The sequence below is a fragment of the Hyperolius riggenbachi genome, chromosome 9 (genome assembly GCF_040937935.1).
Source record: "Hyperolius riggenbachi isolate aHypRig1 chromosome 9, aHypRig1.pri, whole genome shotgun sequence".
NCBI lineage: Eukaryota > Metazoa > Chordata > Amphibia > Anura > Hyperoliidae > Hyperolius > Hyperolius riggenbachi.
In genome coordinates, this window is record NC_090654.1 from 277,701,101 (window position 1) to 277,713,917 (window position 12,817).

At 49.4% G+C, this 12,817-nt stretch overlaps 1 protein-coding gene across 1 annotated transcript in view; it reads right to left on the reverse strand.

The window, feature by feature from the left end:
• Positions 1-139: 139 nt before the first annotated feature.
• The window catches only part of LOC137533317 (cholesterol 24-hydroxylase-like), a 65,858-nt gene continuing 53,180 nt past the window's right edge, over positions 140-12,817 (reverse strand). Inside the window, exons 13-15 of the mRNA XM_068254643.1 lie at positions 4,639-4,727; positions 2,864-2,930; positions 140-2,555 (exon numbers count right to left, since the gene is read on the reverse strand). Coding sequence (XP_068110744.1) covers positions 2,406-2,555; positions 2,864-2,930; positions 4,639-4,727 — 306 coding nt within the window. The 3' untranslated portion in view covers positions 140-2,405. The remainder of the gene's footprint in view (positions 2,556-2,863; positions 2,931-4,638; positions 4,728-12,817) is intronic.

Consider the following 12,817-nt stretch of genomic DNA (forward strand, 5'->3'; position numbering starts at 1 on the left):
TTTAATTTACTCATAAATGCTTATAGGAAAAAAAGAGACATGGAAATGAGTATTGCCGTATGCCTTGTTTATTGGCACACAGCAGCATTGTATGGCTTTCATTCCTTCCTGATGTACATGAGACCTGAGTAAATAGTGATACATATCTGGACTGTTTATTATCAGAAAACTTCAACTTTTAGTTCCCCTACTTACAAACAACTTGAGTTACAAACTCATCCTATATACAAACACAGCTGTCCTCAGTACAAAATGTTTTTTTGTTTTTTTTTTGTTACATGTTTGTGTATTGTATAAACTGTTAAAAACACATGGAAAGCAACCCAAAGAAACATGGTTTATGCTGTATGTCCAAACTCAGAAATTTCCGAAAGTAAATCTTTTATCTGCAATTCTGCACGTGCCAGTACTCAACTTTAACCAATTTGACTTAGGCCGGTTTTACATTTGAGCAGTGCTGCTCGGATACCCCTTTTCAAAATCTGGATTGAATTCGGATCCGGATACCCAGATATCCGATCCGAATCGGATATCCGAGTTTGACATTTTGGAATCCGAATTGGATATCCGAACCCAGTATCCCAGATATCCGGGTAGAAAATCGGAAGTTGGCTTTAATTTGCTTGCAAAACATTTTTTAGGGTAAATGAGGCATGTAGCATCATGTTTTTTTTAAAGGGAAACACTTATTGATGATGTGGGGACTTAAATATCCTCTCTTTCTCTCTAGGCCTGAATGTCTTCGAAAGGGATTTTTGCCATTGAAGGTGATTTTGGCATATGCTCGGATATCTGAACTAACTATCCGCCCGGATTTCGGATTTCAGATAGGAAATCCGAGTTTACTCGGATAGTCTATTCTGATTTTAAAAAATATCCAAATTGCTATTCAAATTTCGGATAGTGGAAAAAGTTTGGATTATCTGGGTAGTTCGGATACCCGAATATTGGATGAGCACCACTGCATTTGAGGCGAGCGCTGTGTGCAGGTGTGAACCCGTCGGCGCCCGTACAGTTTGGCCATGCTCCTACACAGAGGATCAAGGCTACCATTAGGGCAAGGGGGGCAATTGCCCCTAGCCCCAGAGCCCAGGGCCCCCCCCCCTTCCCAAGCCTGTCCCCCAAGCGCAGATTTATGCGAACGGAAGCGACAGTAAAACTCACGTGTCAGCACCGTTGGAAACTTCTCCTCGTCGCACAAATCCATGTCTCCTCTCTCCTGCCCCCTAGTGGTGCCTCTCATCATTACTGCGCCAGTAGAGGAGTTGGCGAGGAGATACAAAACTATGTGATGGGGAGAAGACTTGCTGAAGTTCCCGGCGGCGCTGACTGATGAGTTTGCTTTCACTTTCGCTCTGCATATGGGAAGGGGGGGGTGGAGGCTAAGTAAAACGCGGAACATCTGGCTATCTATACTGGGGGGACTACCTAATACTGGGGGGTACAATTGCTACTTGATACATGAGTGGGGGAGCTACCTAATCCTGGGTGGGCACACCTGGCTATCAATACTTGGGGGCAGGCCTATCTAATCCTGGGGGACACATCTGGCTATCTATATTGGGGGGAGGGGATACCTAATCCTTGGGAGCACATCTGGCTATCTATACAGTGAAGGGCTTCCTAACCCTGGGGGCAGATCTGGCTATCTATACTCGGGGGAACTACCTATGGCCGCATAGTGATGGAAGCGGTCAGAGGGGTGCTCAGGAGGGCCCCCGAGTTAGTTTTGCCCCACTGGATCTAGAACTGGCCCTGCAGAGGATAGCGCAACCATAAAGATAAGAAGAGTCCCAGCCAGCAGTGGAGGAGTCATGAGGGATCCCAGGTGACCATACACTTATTGATTTTCCCCCAGCAGATTCGATCACTGTTATCAAATCTTCTGGGGACTGATGCCCCAACATGGCCGCTCGATCGTAGTTTTGATTGATTTGCAGCCAAAATCGACTGATCGCTGCAGTCAGCGAGATCTTGCTCAAAAGAGGGTGGTCGGGTGCATGATGGTAGCAGTAGATGAGGGAGACTTGGGGAGGCGGGGCCTACAAATCAGCGCTGCAGTACCGCGGCGGAGTTGGCGGTAGTTTTCTTTATAGATTTCTAGGTTAAATCTATTAAAAACAATCTATTTGCAGTGTGTGGCAGTAATAGATCCCTCTCTGATTGAATCTGTTGGTCGAATCTGGTGGGCATCTGTCAGTGTTTAGGCACCATTTTAAACAACCTCCCAGAACAGGACCTTCTGGACGTTTGTAAGTAGGAGACCGTCTGTATCTGAAAATTTGAACCTATAAATGGTCCTTTGGAAAGAAGGCTGTATAAAAATATTCCCCAAAAAGACTCCTTAGTGTTCCTGAATATGATTGGTTGTTACAAGATGTCCTATTTACATAATCCCACGGTGTTTATTTCTTATTGGCTCGAGGTCTTATCCTGCAGATGACTCCATCTTTGGGCCGGAGTGTTCCTGTATCGACTATGTCAAAGCTCTGTCCTTCCACCAGCTCAAATTCAAACCTCTGCAGGATTTTGGTCATGATCACCTTTGCCTCCATCTGCAAAATAAGGTAGATGATTACAGCAACATTAGTGTAATAGTAGCATACACATGTAACTGAGCACAGTATGGAAGGCTCTTGTTATCTGCACTAACAATCATTACTTTCATGGGTAGGGATGAGCTCTACAATTTGTAATCCAAATACCAAATTAAATAGAGGCTTTAACCCTTCAGCAGCCAGCTGACAGGCAACGGGTATTGATTAAAATGAAATAAATATGGCAGCCTCCGTATACCTCTTACTTCAGTTCCCAAACGCACCAGCCATCATACAAAAGGTAGATTGCAAAGCTGAGATATTACCTGTGAAAACACTTGTCCGATACAGGTTCGGGGTCCCAGGGAAAATGGAAAGTATGTGAAGTGTGGCCTAAATAAAATACATTAAATTAATACCCAATATCAGAGATGACATATTTAGCAGGAAATGTATTGTCACTGGTGCAAAGAGAACAGGCTAGTGCTCAATACTGTGAAAACTGATGAACTGATCATTGACTTCAGGAAGTTTGCCCACACCCCTCCTTCAATTTACATCAATGGCACTGAGGTGGCTACAGTACCCTACGCCCGCCTCCTGGGCACGACCATCTCCAGCGAGCTCAGCTGGTGGCACGACATCACGGCCACCCAACGGAAAGCCCAACAGAGACTATTCTTCCTCCGGCAACTGAGGAAGTTCGGCATGGCCCAAGAGATTCTGACGAGCTTCTATACCGTATTCCCTACTGGGACAGACCCCTAGCGTACTAAAAACATAACCTTTATTACAAACAATTAAACTATATAGAAATAGTGAGTAGCACGTGTAATATTTGACAACAAATAGACTAGGGTTGTCCTGTTAATACCGGGCAGCCCAATGTGTGTATTTTAGAATAAACATAGGAGTCATTTGAGGTTCCTCACAGATCAAAAATGGCTCCATACACACATCAATCCACAGTACAGGGGACATACATTGCACTAGCTACATATACCCAACATTTTCAGCGAACGCTTTCCTCAGGAGTGAATTACATAAACAGTGCAGAAACCAAAACAAAAAAAACCCCACCAAACATATAAGCATACTGTCAAAGTTTACAGCCCCTGTTAGAGCTTCTATACTGCCACCATTAAAGAGGAACTCCAGTGAAAATAATGTAATACAAAAAGTGCTTCATTTTCACAATAATTATGTATATATGATTTAGTCAGTGTTTTGTAAAATGTTTTAAATCCCTGATTTACATTCTGACATTTATCACATGGTGACATTTTTACTGCTAGCAGGTGATGTAGCTGCTGCTTGCTTTTTTGGCAGTTGGAAACAGCGGTAAACAGCTATTTCCCACAATGCAACAAGGTTCACAGACAGGAAACTGCCACGACCATGGTCCTCAGAGTTTCTTGTGGTAGGTGTTTCATGCATCATGGAAAGTGATGCATCATGGGAAACAGCAGTTACTCCCTAAGGCCTGGAACCCACTACAAAACGCTATCACTAATCGCAATCACTAGCGTTTTGTATGAGCGGTTTGTAAGCGATTTCATGAGCGTTTTCAGTAGCGATTTTAAAAAGTGTATTCAATTTGCCAGCGGTTGTGTAGCGATTAGCGTTTTTAAATCTGATTGGTCCTTTCAATCAATTTTAATTTTGTTACAGTGTGCAGTAACTTTAAAACACTAGCAAAATCGCTCTGTGCAGGTTTTGATGAGCGATTAGGCCAGCGTTTATATACTTTACATTGCAGAAACACTAACACTAAACGTGAAAAATGCTGCATGTCCTGCGTTTTGCGATTTGGCAATTGCTCCAGTGGAATTTGGTCCATCCATTAACATCAGCTGAGCGTTTAGGGAAATCGCTAGCGGTTTGAATCGCTCCCTAAACGCTCAGAAAATCTCTCTAGTGGGTTCCAGCCCTAAAGCTGAATTATCACAAATCTCTTCTGTTTTAAGAAGGCAAAACTATTTTCATATGGTCAGCTATGACCAAATCAAGAGCTGCAGCCCAGTAATGGAAGGTTTTTAACACACCCATATTAAGCCAACTTAGCTGAATAGAATGTAACATAAATTAGTAATCGACTTACTTCTTGGAATCGGGACCAAATCGCTCCGGATCGAAGGTACAGGGGTCTTTGTAAAACTGCTCCATCCGTCCAAAGACATAAGAATTAAACTGCAGAGAAGGCAAGAGACACAAATGAGGTCACAGGATTCAGTCCCAAAGATGACAATTATGCTTAAAGCAGACCCAAACCAAACATTTTTTTAATTCAAAATATTTAGTTGCACCACTCTGACGCATACAAAGATAAATAAACACTCCTTCGAGCCTATGAGCATTTCAGTGCATGCTTTTCACCCTTCTCTTGTCATAACTAGGGTTATACAGGTGGCAACTATTACTTCTGAGCTTAGTAGGAGGTTGTAGATCATGGGTGTGTTTGTCATCAGCTGCCCTCCCTCACAGGGGCGTGGTCTATGTGAAATCTCACACTAGCTGAGATCACCTCCCCTGTGACATCATCAGTAGCAGCCTGTGTTTTGTTTTTGTTTTTTATCTCCTCCACCAGTTTGCCGGAAAAATCCCGGCAATATGAAAGGAAGGGAGGGGTTCCTCCAATAAATGTAAAATATTTTATATTTGTCATCATGCAGCTGAAAAAAGGCTGCTATTTATTATTATAAGTTAGAAAATAGATTATATTTCTGAAATCTTGTATTTTTAATTTGGGTCCACTTTAAAGGTCCGTTTACACGCTATACAAAGTCACCGCAAACAAATGACCAATGTGGCAGAAACGACTTTACTAACGACAAACGATGAGTCTTTCCAATTATGTTGTCTGCACACAGGTATTGCAAATAACCAACTCATTAAAGGACAACTCCAGCGAAAAAAGTTTTTCCTATTGTAACTGTAAGCTTCTCAAAAACTACAAGGCTTTTTTGAACCCCCCTCCTCCTTATTCCCACTGTTCTTCTCAACATACACAGCAAATGTGGTGATTCTAGCATGCAGAGATGCTCGGATGTGCCTCATCCACGAATTCGGCAATCCGTGTGGTTGCAAAAAAAAAAATCCGCATTCGGCCCCGCCACATGCGGATTTTCGTCCGCGTCCACGCAACCACGCGGATTTTCTGCCGTGAATGGCGTAATCACGCGTGGATTCCCGCCCGGAGGCGGATTTTCTTTTAACGTTAATAACAAAGCCCCCATACATGCTACAATCCCCCAAATTGCATGGATTATCGAGGTGATAAGGGGCAACATAACTTCAACATAAAAAATTCCAAATTTTTTTTTATTTCTAGAGAAAATGGATTTTAAAGTGAAATCAACACTTTAAATGGGGCTATTAATTGGTAATAAGTGGTTTTAAAAAGGGATATACGCGTTAAGCAGTCAAAGAGGTGAAGGCGAGTTCCAATGGCACTTGGCGGCGAAGGTACCGCTGGAGGTAGAGTGACCAGACGTCCCGGATTGCCCGGGACGCGTCCCGGATTCGGGGTCCGCTGTCCCAGGCAGCATGAGGTCCCGGGAAACATCCCGCTTTCAGCAGCGGGACGTCCTGGCCTCGGGACTCTGGCCACTCTCTCCGCATGAACTGGCAGCGGCGTCTATAGACGCCGTGCCAGTTCATTGCCTGCAGCCCCGCTCCAGCCTCCTCTTCCGGTGTCTGCTCCGACACCGGCAGGCGAGCAGGGCTACGGCAAGATGGCTGCCGAAGCCCTGTACCGGAGACTATGTGTCTCCAGTACAGGGCTTCGGGCGCCATCTTGCCGTAGCCCTGTCAGCACGGGAGACTTCAGGAGGAAGGTGGTCCCGGGAGCAGCGCGCCAGAGGCCGGACACTTCTGCCAGGTGAGTAAATGCTTTCTTTTCCAGGTGAACTTTGCCCGCATTGCGTTTCTTGCCTAGTGAAATGTTTGCCCGCATTACTTTTCTTGCCTGGTGAAATGTTTGCCCGCATTGCGTTTCTTGCCTGGTGAAATGTTTGCCCGCATTACGTTTCTTGCCTGGTGAAATGTTTGCCCGCAGTGCGTTTCTTGCCTGGTGAAATGTTTGCCCGCAGTGCGTTTCTTGCCTGGTGAAATGTTTGCCCGCAGTGCGTTTCTTGCCTGGTGAAATGTTTGCCCGCAGTGCGTTTCTTGCCTGGTGAAATGTTTGCCCGCAGTGCGTTTCTTGCCTGGTGAAATGTTTGCCCGCATTGCGTTTCCTTTCTGGTGAAATGTTTGCCCGCATTGCGTTTCCTTTCTGGTGAAATGTTTGCCCGCAGTGCGTTTCTTGCCTGGTGAAATGTTTGCCCGCAGTGCGTTTCTTGCCTGGTGAAATGTTTGCCCGCATTGCGTTTCCTTTCTGGTGAAATGTTTGCCCGCATTGCGTTTCCTTTCTGGTGAAATGTTTGCCCGCAGTGCGTTTCTTGCCTGGTGAAATGTTTGCCCGCAGTGCGTTTCTTGCCTGGTGAAATGTTTGCCCGCAGTGCGTTTCTTGCCTGGTGAAATGTTTGCCCGCAGTGCGTTTCTTGCCTGGTGAAATATTTGCCCGCATTGCGTTTCCTTTCTGGTGAAATGTTTGCCCGCAGTGCGTTTCTTGCCTGGTGAAATGTTTGCCCGCAGTGCGTTTCTTGCCTGGTGAAATGTTTGCCCGCATTGCGTTTCTTGCCTGGTGAAATGTTTGCCCGCATTGCGTTTCTTTTCTGGTGAAATGTTTGCCCGCATTGCGTTTATTTTGTACTGACATGTTGCCCGCATTGCGTTTATTTTGTACTGACATGTTTGCCCGCATTGCGTTTATTTTGTACTGACATGTTTGCCCGCATTGCGTTTATTTTGTACTGACATGTTTGCCCGCATTGCGTTTATTTTATACTGACATGTTTGCCCGCATTGCATTTATTTTATACTGACATGTTTGCCCGCATTGTATTTATTTTATACTGACATGTTGCCCGCATTGCGGTTATTTTGTGCTGACATGTTGCCTATTGCGTATATTTTCTGGTGTCCGGGGTAACTGTTACTGCATTTATTATTTAATGGTCATAGATGGCTATGTTTGCTGCTTTGTGGTTACGGTATACTATTAGCATCACACAGTTTCTGCACACCCATGATGCAAAGTCTCGTTTGTCCACATCATGGCGTAAACACTGCTTTCTTATGCCTCACTGTTACATCATTACGTTAGCTCCGCCCATACAATGTCATGGCCACGCCCCCGGTTTTCGGCGCTGCGCGCTCCTCAGTCCTCCCCACTTCCCCCCCCCCCCCCCACGCCCCCCTCCCCGTCCCAGGTTGGACCCACAAAAATCTGGTCGCTCTACTGGAGGAGGATGAGTGGCTGACGCCAAAAAGGCCCCAGAGAGGTTTTTGTAATTTTTTTTTGTTTTTTTTGCAGCAATTAGCAATGACATCGCAGCAGAGTTGTCAGTGGACACGGGCAGTGTGAACGCAGAGTGCAGTGGTGGTAGCGACTGAGTCAGGAGAAGGACTATGCGGGTAGTAGTAGTAGCAGCACAGCGTCATAGTGCTGGCCATAGTGCTGGCCAAAAAATTAAATGCACCCGGTGACCCGGGCAGTGTGAACGCAGACAGAGTACATTGGTGGAAGCGAGTGAGTCAGGAGGAGGAGGACAACGCCGGCGGTCAATTCAGCAGCACAGAAGGACCATGGCAACATACTGGTGGTAGTAGTAGCAGCACAGCGTCATAGTGCTGGCCAAAAAATTAAATGCACCCGGTGACCCGGGCAGAGATAACGCAGACAGAGTGCATTGGTGGTACCGTGGTAGCGACTGAGTCAGGAGGAGGACAAAGCGGGCGTTCAGTTCAGCAGCAGCAGCACAGAAGGAAGGACCATGGCAACATACTGGTGGTAGTAGTAGCAGCACAGCGTCATAGTGCTGGCCAAAAAATTAAATGCACCCGGTGACCCGGGCAGTGTGAACGCAGAGTGTAGTAGCGACTGAGTCAGGAGAACAAAGCGGGCGGTCAGTTCAGCAGCTCAGAAGGAGGACCATGGCAACTTACTGGTAGTAGTACCATAACACCAAAAAATTAACCAAGGTAGGCACTAGGCAGGTAGTAACTGTCTTTATAAAGGCAGGCATAGTTAACAACAGCACATGCAGCAGCCACTTCATGTCCCCCTGTGTCCGACAATAGGGGCCAGGAACTCACCATCCACCCAAGCCTGGTTGATTTTCAGGAAGGTGAGTTTGTCCACAGAGGCGTGGGAGAGCCGAGAGCGCTTCTCTGTGACCACGCCACCGGCCGCACTAAAGCATCTCTCTGAGAGGACACTGGAAGGAGGGCAGGATAGGAGTTCCAGGGCGTACTGGGAAAGCTCGCTCCAGATGTCCAGTCTCTTGACCCAGTACTCCAAGGGGTCCACGGGGCTGTCGGTGTCATTGAGCCCACTGGATGACCCCCTATATTCAGACACCATGGTGGTCAGTCGTTGCTTGTGCTGGTTGGTGGTGGATGCTGTCGCGGGCACCTCTGTTCTGGGCTGCTGCACTGCATACAGGCTCTTGCTTAGGCTCGTCAGGTCTCCGGGGCGCCAGTTGCTGCTGCTGCTGCTGGTAGTTGTTGTTGTGCTGCTAGTGGCAATGGCAGGCACCTCTTGCTGGCTTGGCAGAGCAGTTACAGTGGGGGTGGAAGGCTGGGGGAATGCTTCCAGTAGTCTGCGCACAAGGGCCTCCTTCAACTCCCTTGTGCGTTGCTCGGTGGTGGATGGCGTCATTAAGTCTCCCAGCTTCCCCTTCAGACGGGGATCAAGCATCAAGGTAATCCAGATGTCCTCCCTTGAACGCATCTGGATCACCCGGGGGTCCCTGCGAAGGCAGCGCAACATGTGCACAGCCATGGGAAACAAGTGGGCCCTGCCAGCAAGATCTTCCTCGTCCTCGCCATTGTCCCATAACGCATGCCTGTCCTCTTCCTGTGCCATGTCGTTGTCCTCCTCAAACCGCCATCCACGTACAACGCCTGCTGCACTCTGCTCCTCCTCCTCCTCCTCATTCAGGTTAGGGACCTCCAACTCTTCCACTACCTGCTGTGAGCCCTCCTCTGAGCTGGACTGTGCTGCCATCTGCTCCTGTTCTTCCAACTGCCTCAGGGCTTCATCCCCACGCTCAATTAAATTGTCCATTGCCTGCTCCAGTAGACAAACCAAGGGCACCCACTGGCACACAGAGGCCCGCTCCTCACTGACCATCTTGGTTGCCTCCAGGAAGGGACTCAGCACCAGGCATACTTGCTGCATCAGTGTCCACTGAGTGGCAGTAATCATGGGGACTTGCTGGTTGCTGGGGACACTTGGGTCTAGCATGTAGGCCCTAAGAGCCAGCCTGTGCTGACACAGCCGCTCCAACATGGCCAGAGTCGAATTCCAGCGAACTGGCATGTCGATGATCATCCGGTGTTGTGGCCTTCCATACTGCTGCTGTAAGGTGGACAAGAGTGCAGAGGCAGTGGCTGACAGGCGGAAAAAGCGTACCACCGCCCGGGCATCCTGCAGCAGCTCGCTCATCCCCTGGTAGGTGCGCAAGAAGCGCTGCACCACAAGATTGAGCACTAGGGCCAAGCAGGGGATGTGCTGGAGGTTTCCCTGCTGCACTGCTGCCACCAGGTTGGCCCCGTTATCGGCTGCCACATACCCCACTTCCAGGCCTCTGGGGGTCAGCCACCTCCGCTCCTGCTTCCTGAGGGCGGCCAGGACGTTGGTGGCCGTAAGCCTCTCCTTCCCCAGGGTCACCAATTTTAAAAGGGCTTGGCAGTGCCGAGGCTTGGCGCTGCTGCTGCCGAGACGGGCTTGCTTTCCAGGTGCAGAGGGAGTGTCGTGACAGGACCATTCTGCATCCCCCCTAATCCCGCGTGGTGGCACCACTAGCTGGGCTGATGCGCTCTTGTCCTCCCTCCCTTCCATCAGTGTCACCCAGTGGGCCGTAAAGGACAGGTAGCGACCTGTCCCAAATCTGCTACTCCACGAGTCCATGGTCACGTGGACCCGCTTGCCCACAGAGTAGTCCAGGGAACGGGCCACGTTTTCCACCGCAAACTTGTGGAGTGCTGGGATCGCGCTCCTGCTGAAATAGTGGCGACTGGGGACTTGCCACTCGGGGATGCCAAATTGTAGCAGCATCCGCATGGCGCTCCCCTCCTGCACCAGGGAGTAGGGAAGCAGCTGTGATGCCATGGCCCGGGCCAGCAAGCCATTTAGTTTGCGGATCCGCCTGTGGCTTGGAGGCAGAGGCTTGGTCAGACCCTGAAAGGTGTCGCTCAGCAGGGTCTGACAACGCTGGGATGCAGGGGAGACAGAGGAGAGAGACGAACACTGGCTGCCAGCCTCAATGTCTGTGTCCTGAGTAGCCGAGGTGGAAGAGCGCTTGCGTGCTACTACTGCTGCTGCTGTGAGGGATTCACGACCCTGAGGGAGGGATGATGCTGCTGCGCTGGTGGGCCATTTTGCTCTCAGGAACCCCTGCCAGCAGTGCCTGCTTCCTCTTAAAGTCCGCATACTCGCGGCAGTGGCGGCTTCTCAGGTGGCCCTGGAGGGATGAGGTACCCATCTTGCTCAGACTTTTCCCACGGCTCAATCTTTTGCTGCATAACCTGCACACCGCATACCTTTTGTCATCAGTACATTCCTCAAAGCAATCCCACACTGGTGACTTTAATTTACTGCGGCCCCCACTAGCAGAGGGTGCAGCGGAACAATGTGTGGTAGTAGTTGCCGGGGGTTGCATGGTGGTGGTGCCGGCTGAAGCAGTGTCCTGTCTACTTCCTCCACGCCCACTGCTGCCGATGCCCCTGCCCCTGCCTGACATATGGCGATATCCTTGCCTAGGCCGAGGTGACTCGTCATCCTGCTCTGCCTCTGACCATTCTTCCACGGACTCAGTAGGCTGCACATAGTTAGGGTCCACAACGTCGTCATCATCAGCAGCATCTTCATAATCCAGCTCTTCCTCTGACTCCACCGCCTCCTCTTCTGTCCCTACATCCCCAGACACAGACCCCTCTTCTTCATCACCAGAACTCAACAATGCTTGTGATTGTGGCCCGATCTCAATCTCTGCCACATCAGTCCCCAGTAAGTCCTGAGCTTTTTGCATCAGCAGGTTCCCAAAAGCCGGACTGAGGGACAGAACGCTGTCATCCTGGGAGGGCTGCTGACCAGTGGGTGCTGGGGTGGATGTCACAACAAGCGTGGGACGTTGGCTGCTGCTGCTGCTGCTTGGAGTGGTGCTCACAGTAGAGGTCTGGGAGGAAGTCATGATGTCCATGAGTACGTCAGGTTCCATTTGCTCAACCACCACACGGGGACCAGAAACTTTAAAATATTTGGACAATGGCGTCCGCTGACTCGGCCCAGGCTTTGCTGCCCCCCCTTTCTGCTGCATCACGACCACGTACAGCTGGGCGTCCTCTCCCTGGACGTGGAGCAGTACCAGAAGTGGCTGAGGCAATTGAACTCCCTTTCCTCTCACCCCGCGAAACCCTGCCAGACATGTTGCTAGTAATGAATCACTGGATGCAGTGGGCACAGTACAAGGTCACTGAAGGATGCACCAGGCACAGTACAACGGCACTGAAGGATGCAGTGGGCACAGTACAAGGTCACTGAAGGATGCAGTGGGCACAGCAGTGGGCACTGGATATACAACTAGGTCACTGAAGGATGCAGTGGGCACAGTACAAGGTCACTGAAGGATGCAGTGGGCACAGCAGTGGGCACTGGATATACAACTAGGTCACTGAAGGATGCAGTGGGCACAGTACAAGGTCACTGAAGGATGCAGTGGGCACAGCAGTGGGCACTGGATATACAACTAGGTCACTGAAGGATGCAGTGGGCACAGCAGTGGGCACAGCAGTGGGCACTGGATATACAACTAGGTCACTGAAGGATGCAGTGGGCACAGTACAAGGTCACTGAAGGATGCAGTGGGCACAGCAGTGGGCACTGGATATACAACTAGGTCACTGAAGGATGCAGTGGGCACAGTACAAGGTCACTGAAGGATGCAGTGGGCACAGCAGTGGGCACTGGATATACAACTAGGTCACTGAAGGATGCAGTGGTCACAGTACAAGGTCACTGAAGGATGCAGTGGTCACAGTACAAGGTCACTGAAGGATGCAGTGGGCACAGCAGTGGGCACTGGATATACAACTAGGTCACTGAAGGATGCAGTGGGCACAGTACAAGGTCACTGAAGGATGCAGTGGGCACAGCAGTGGGTATTGGATATACA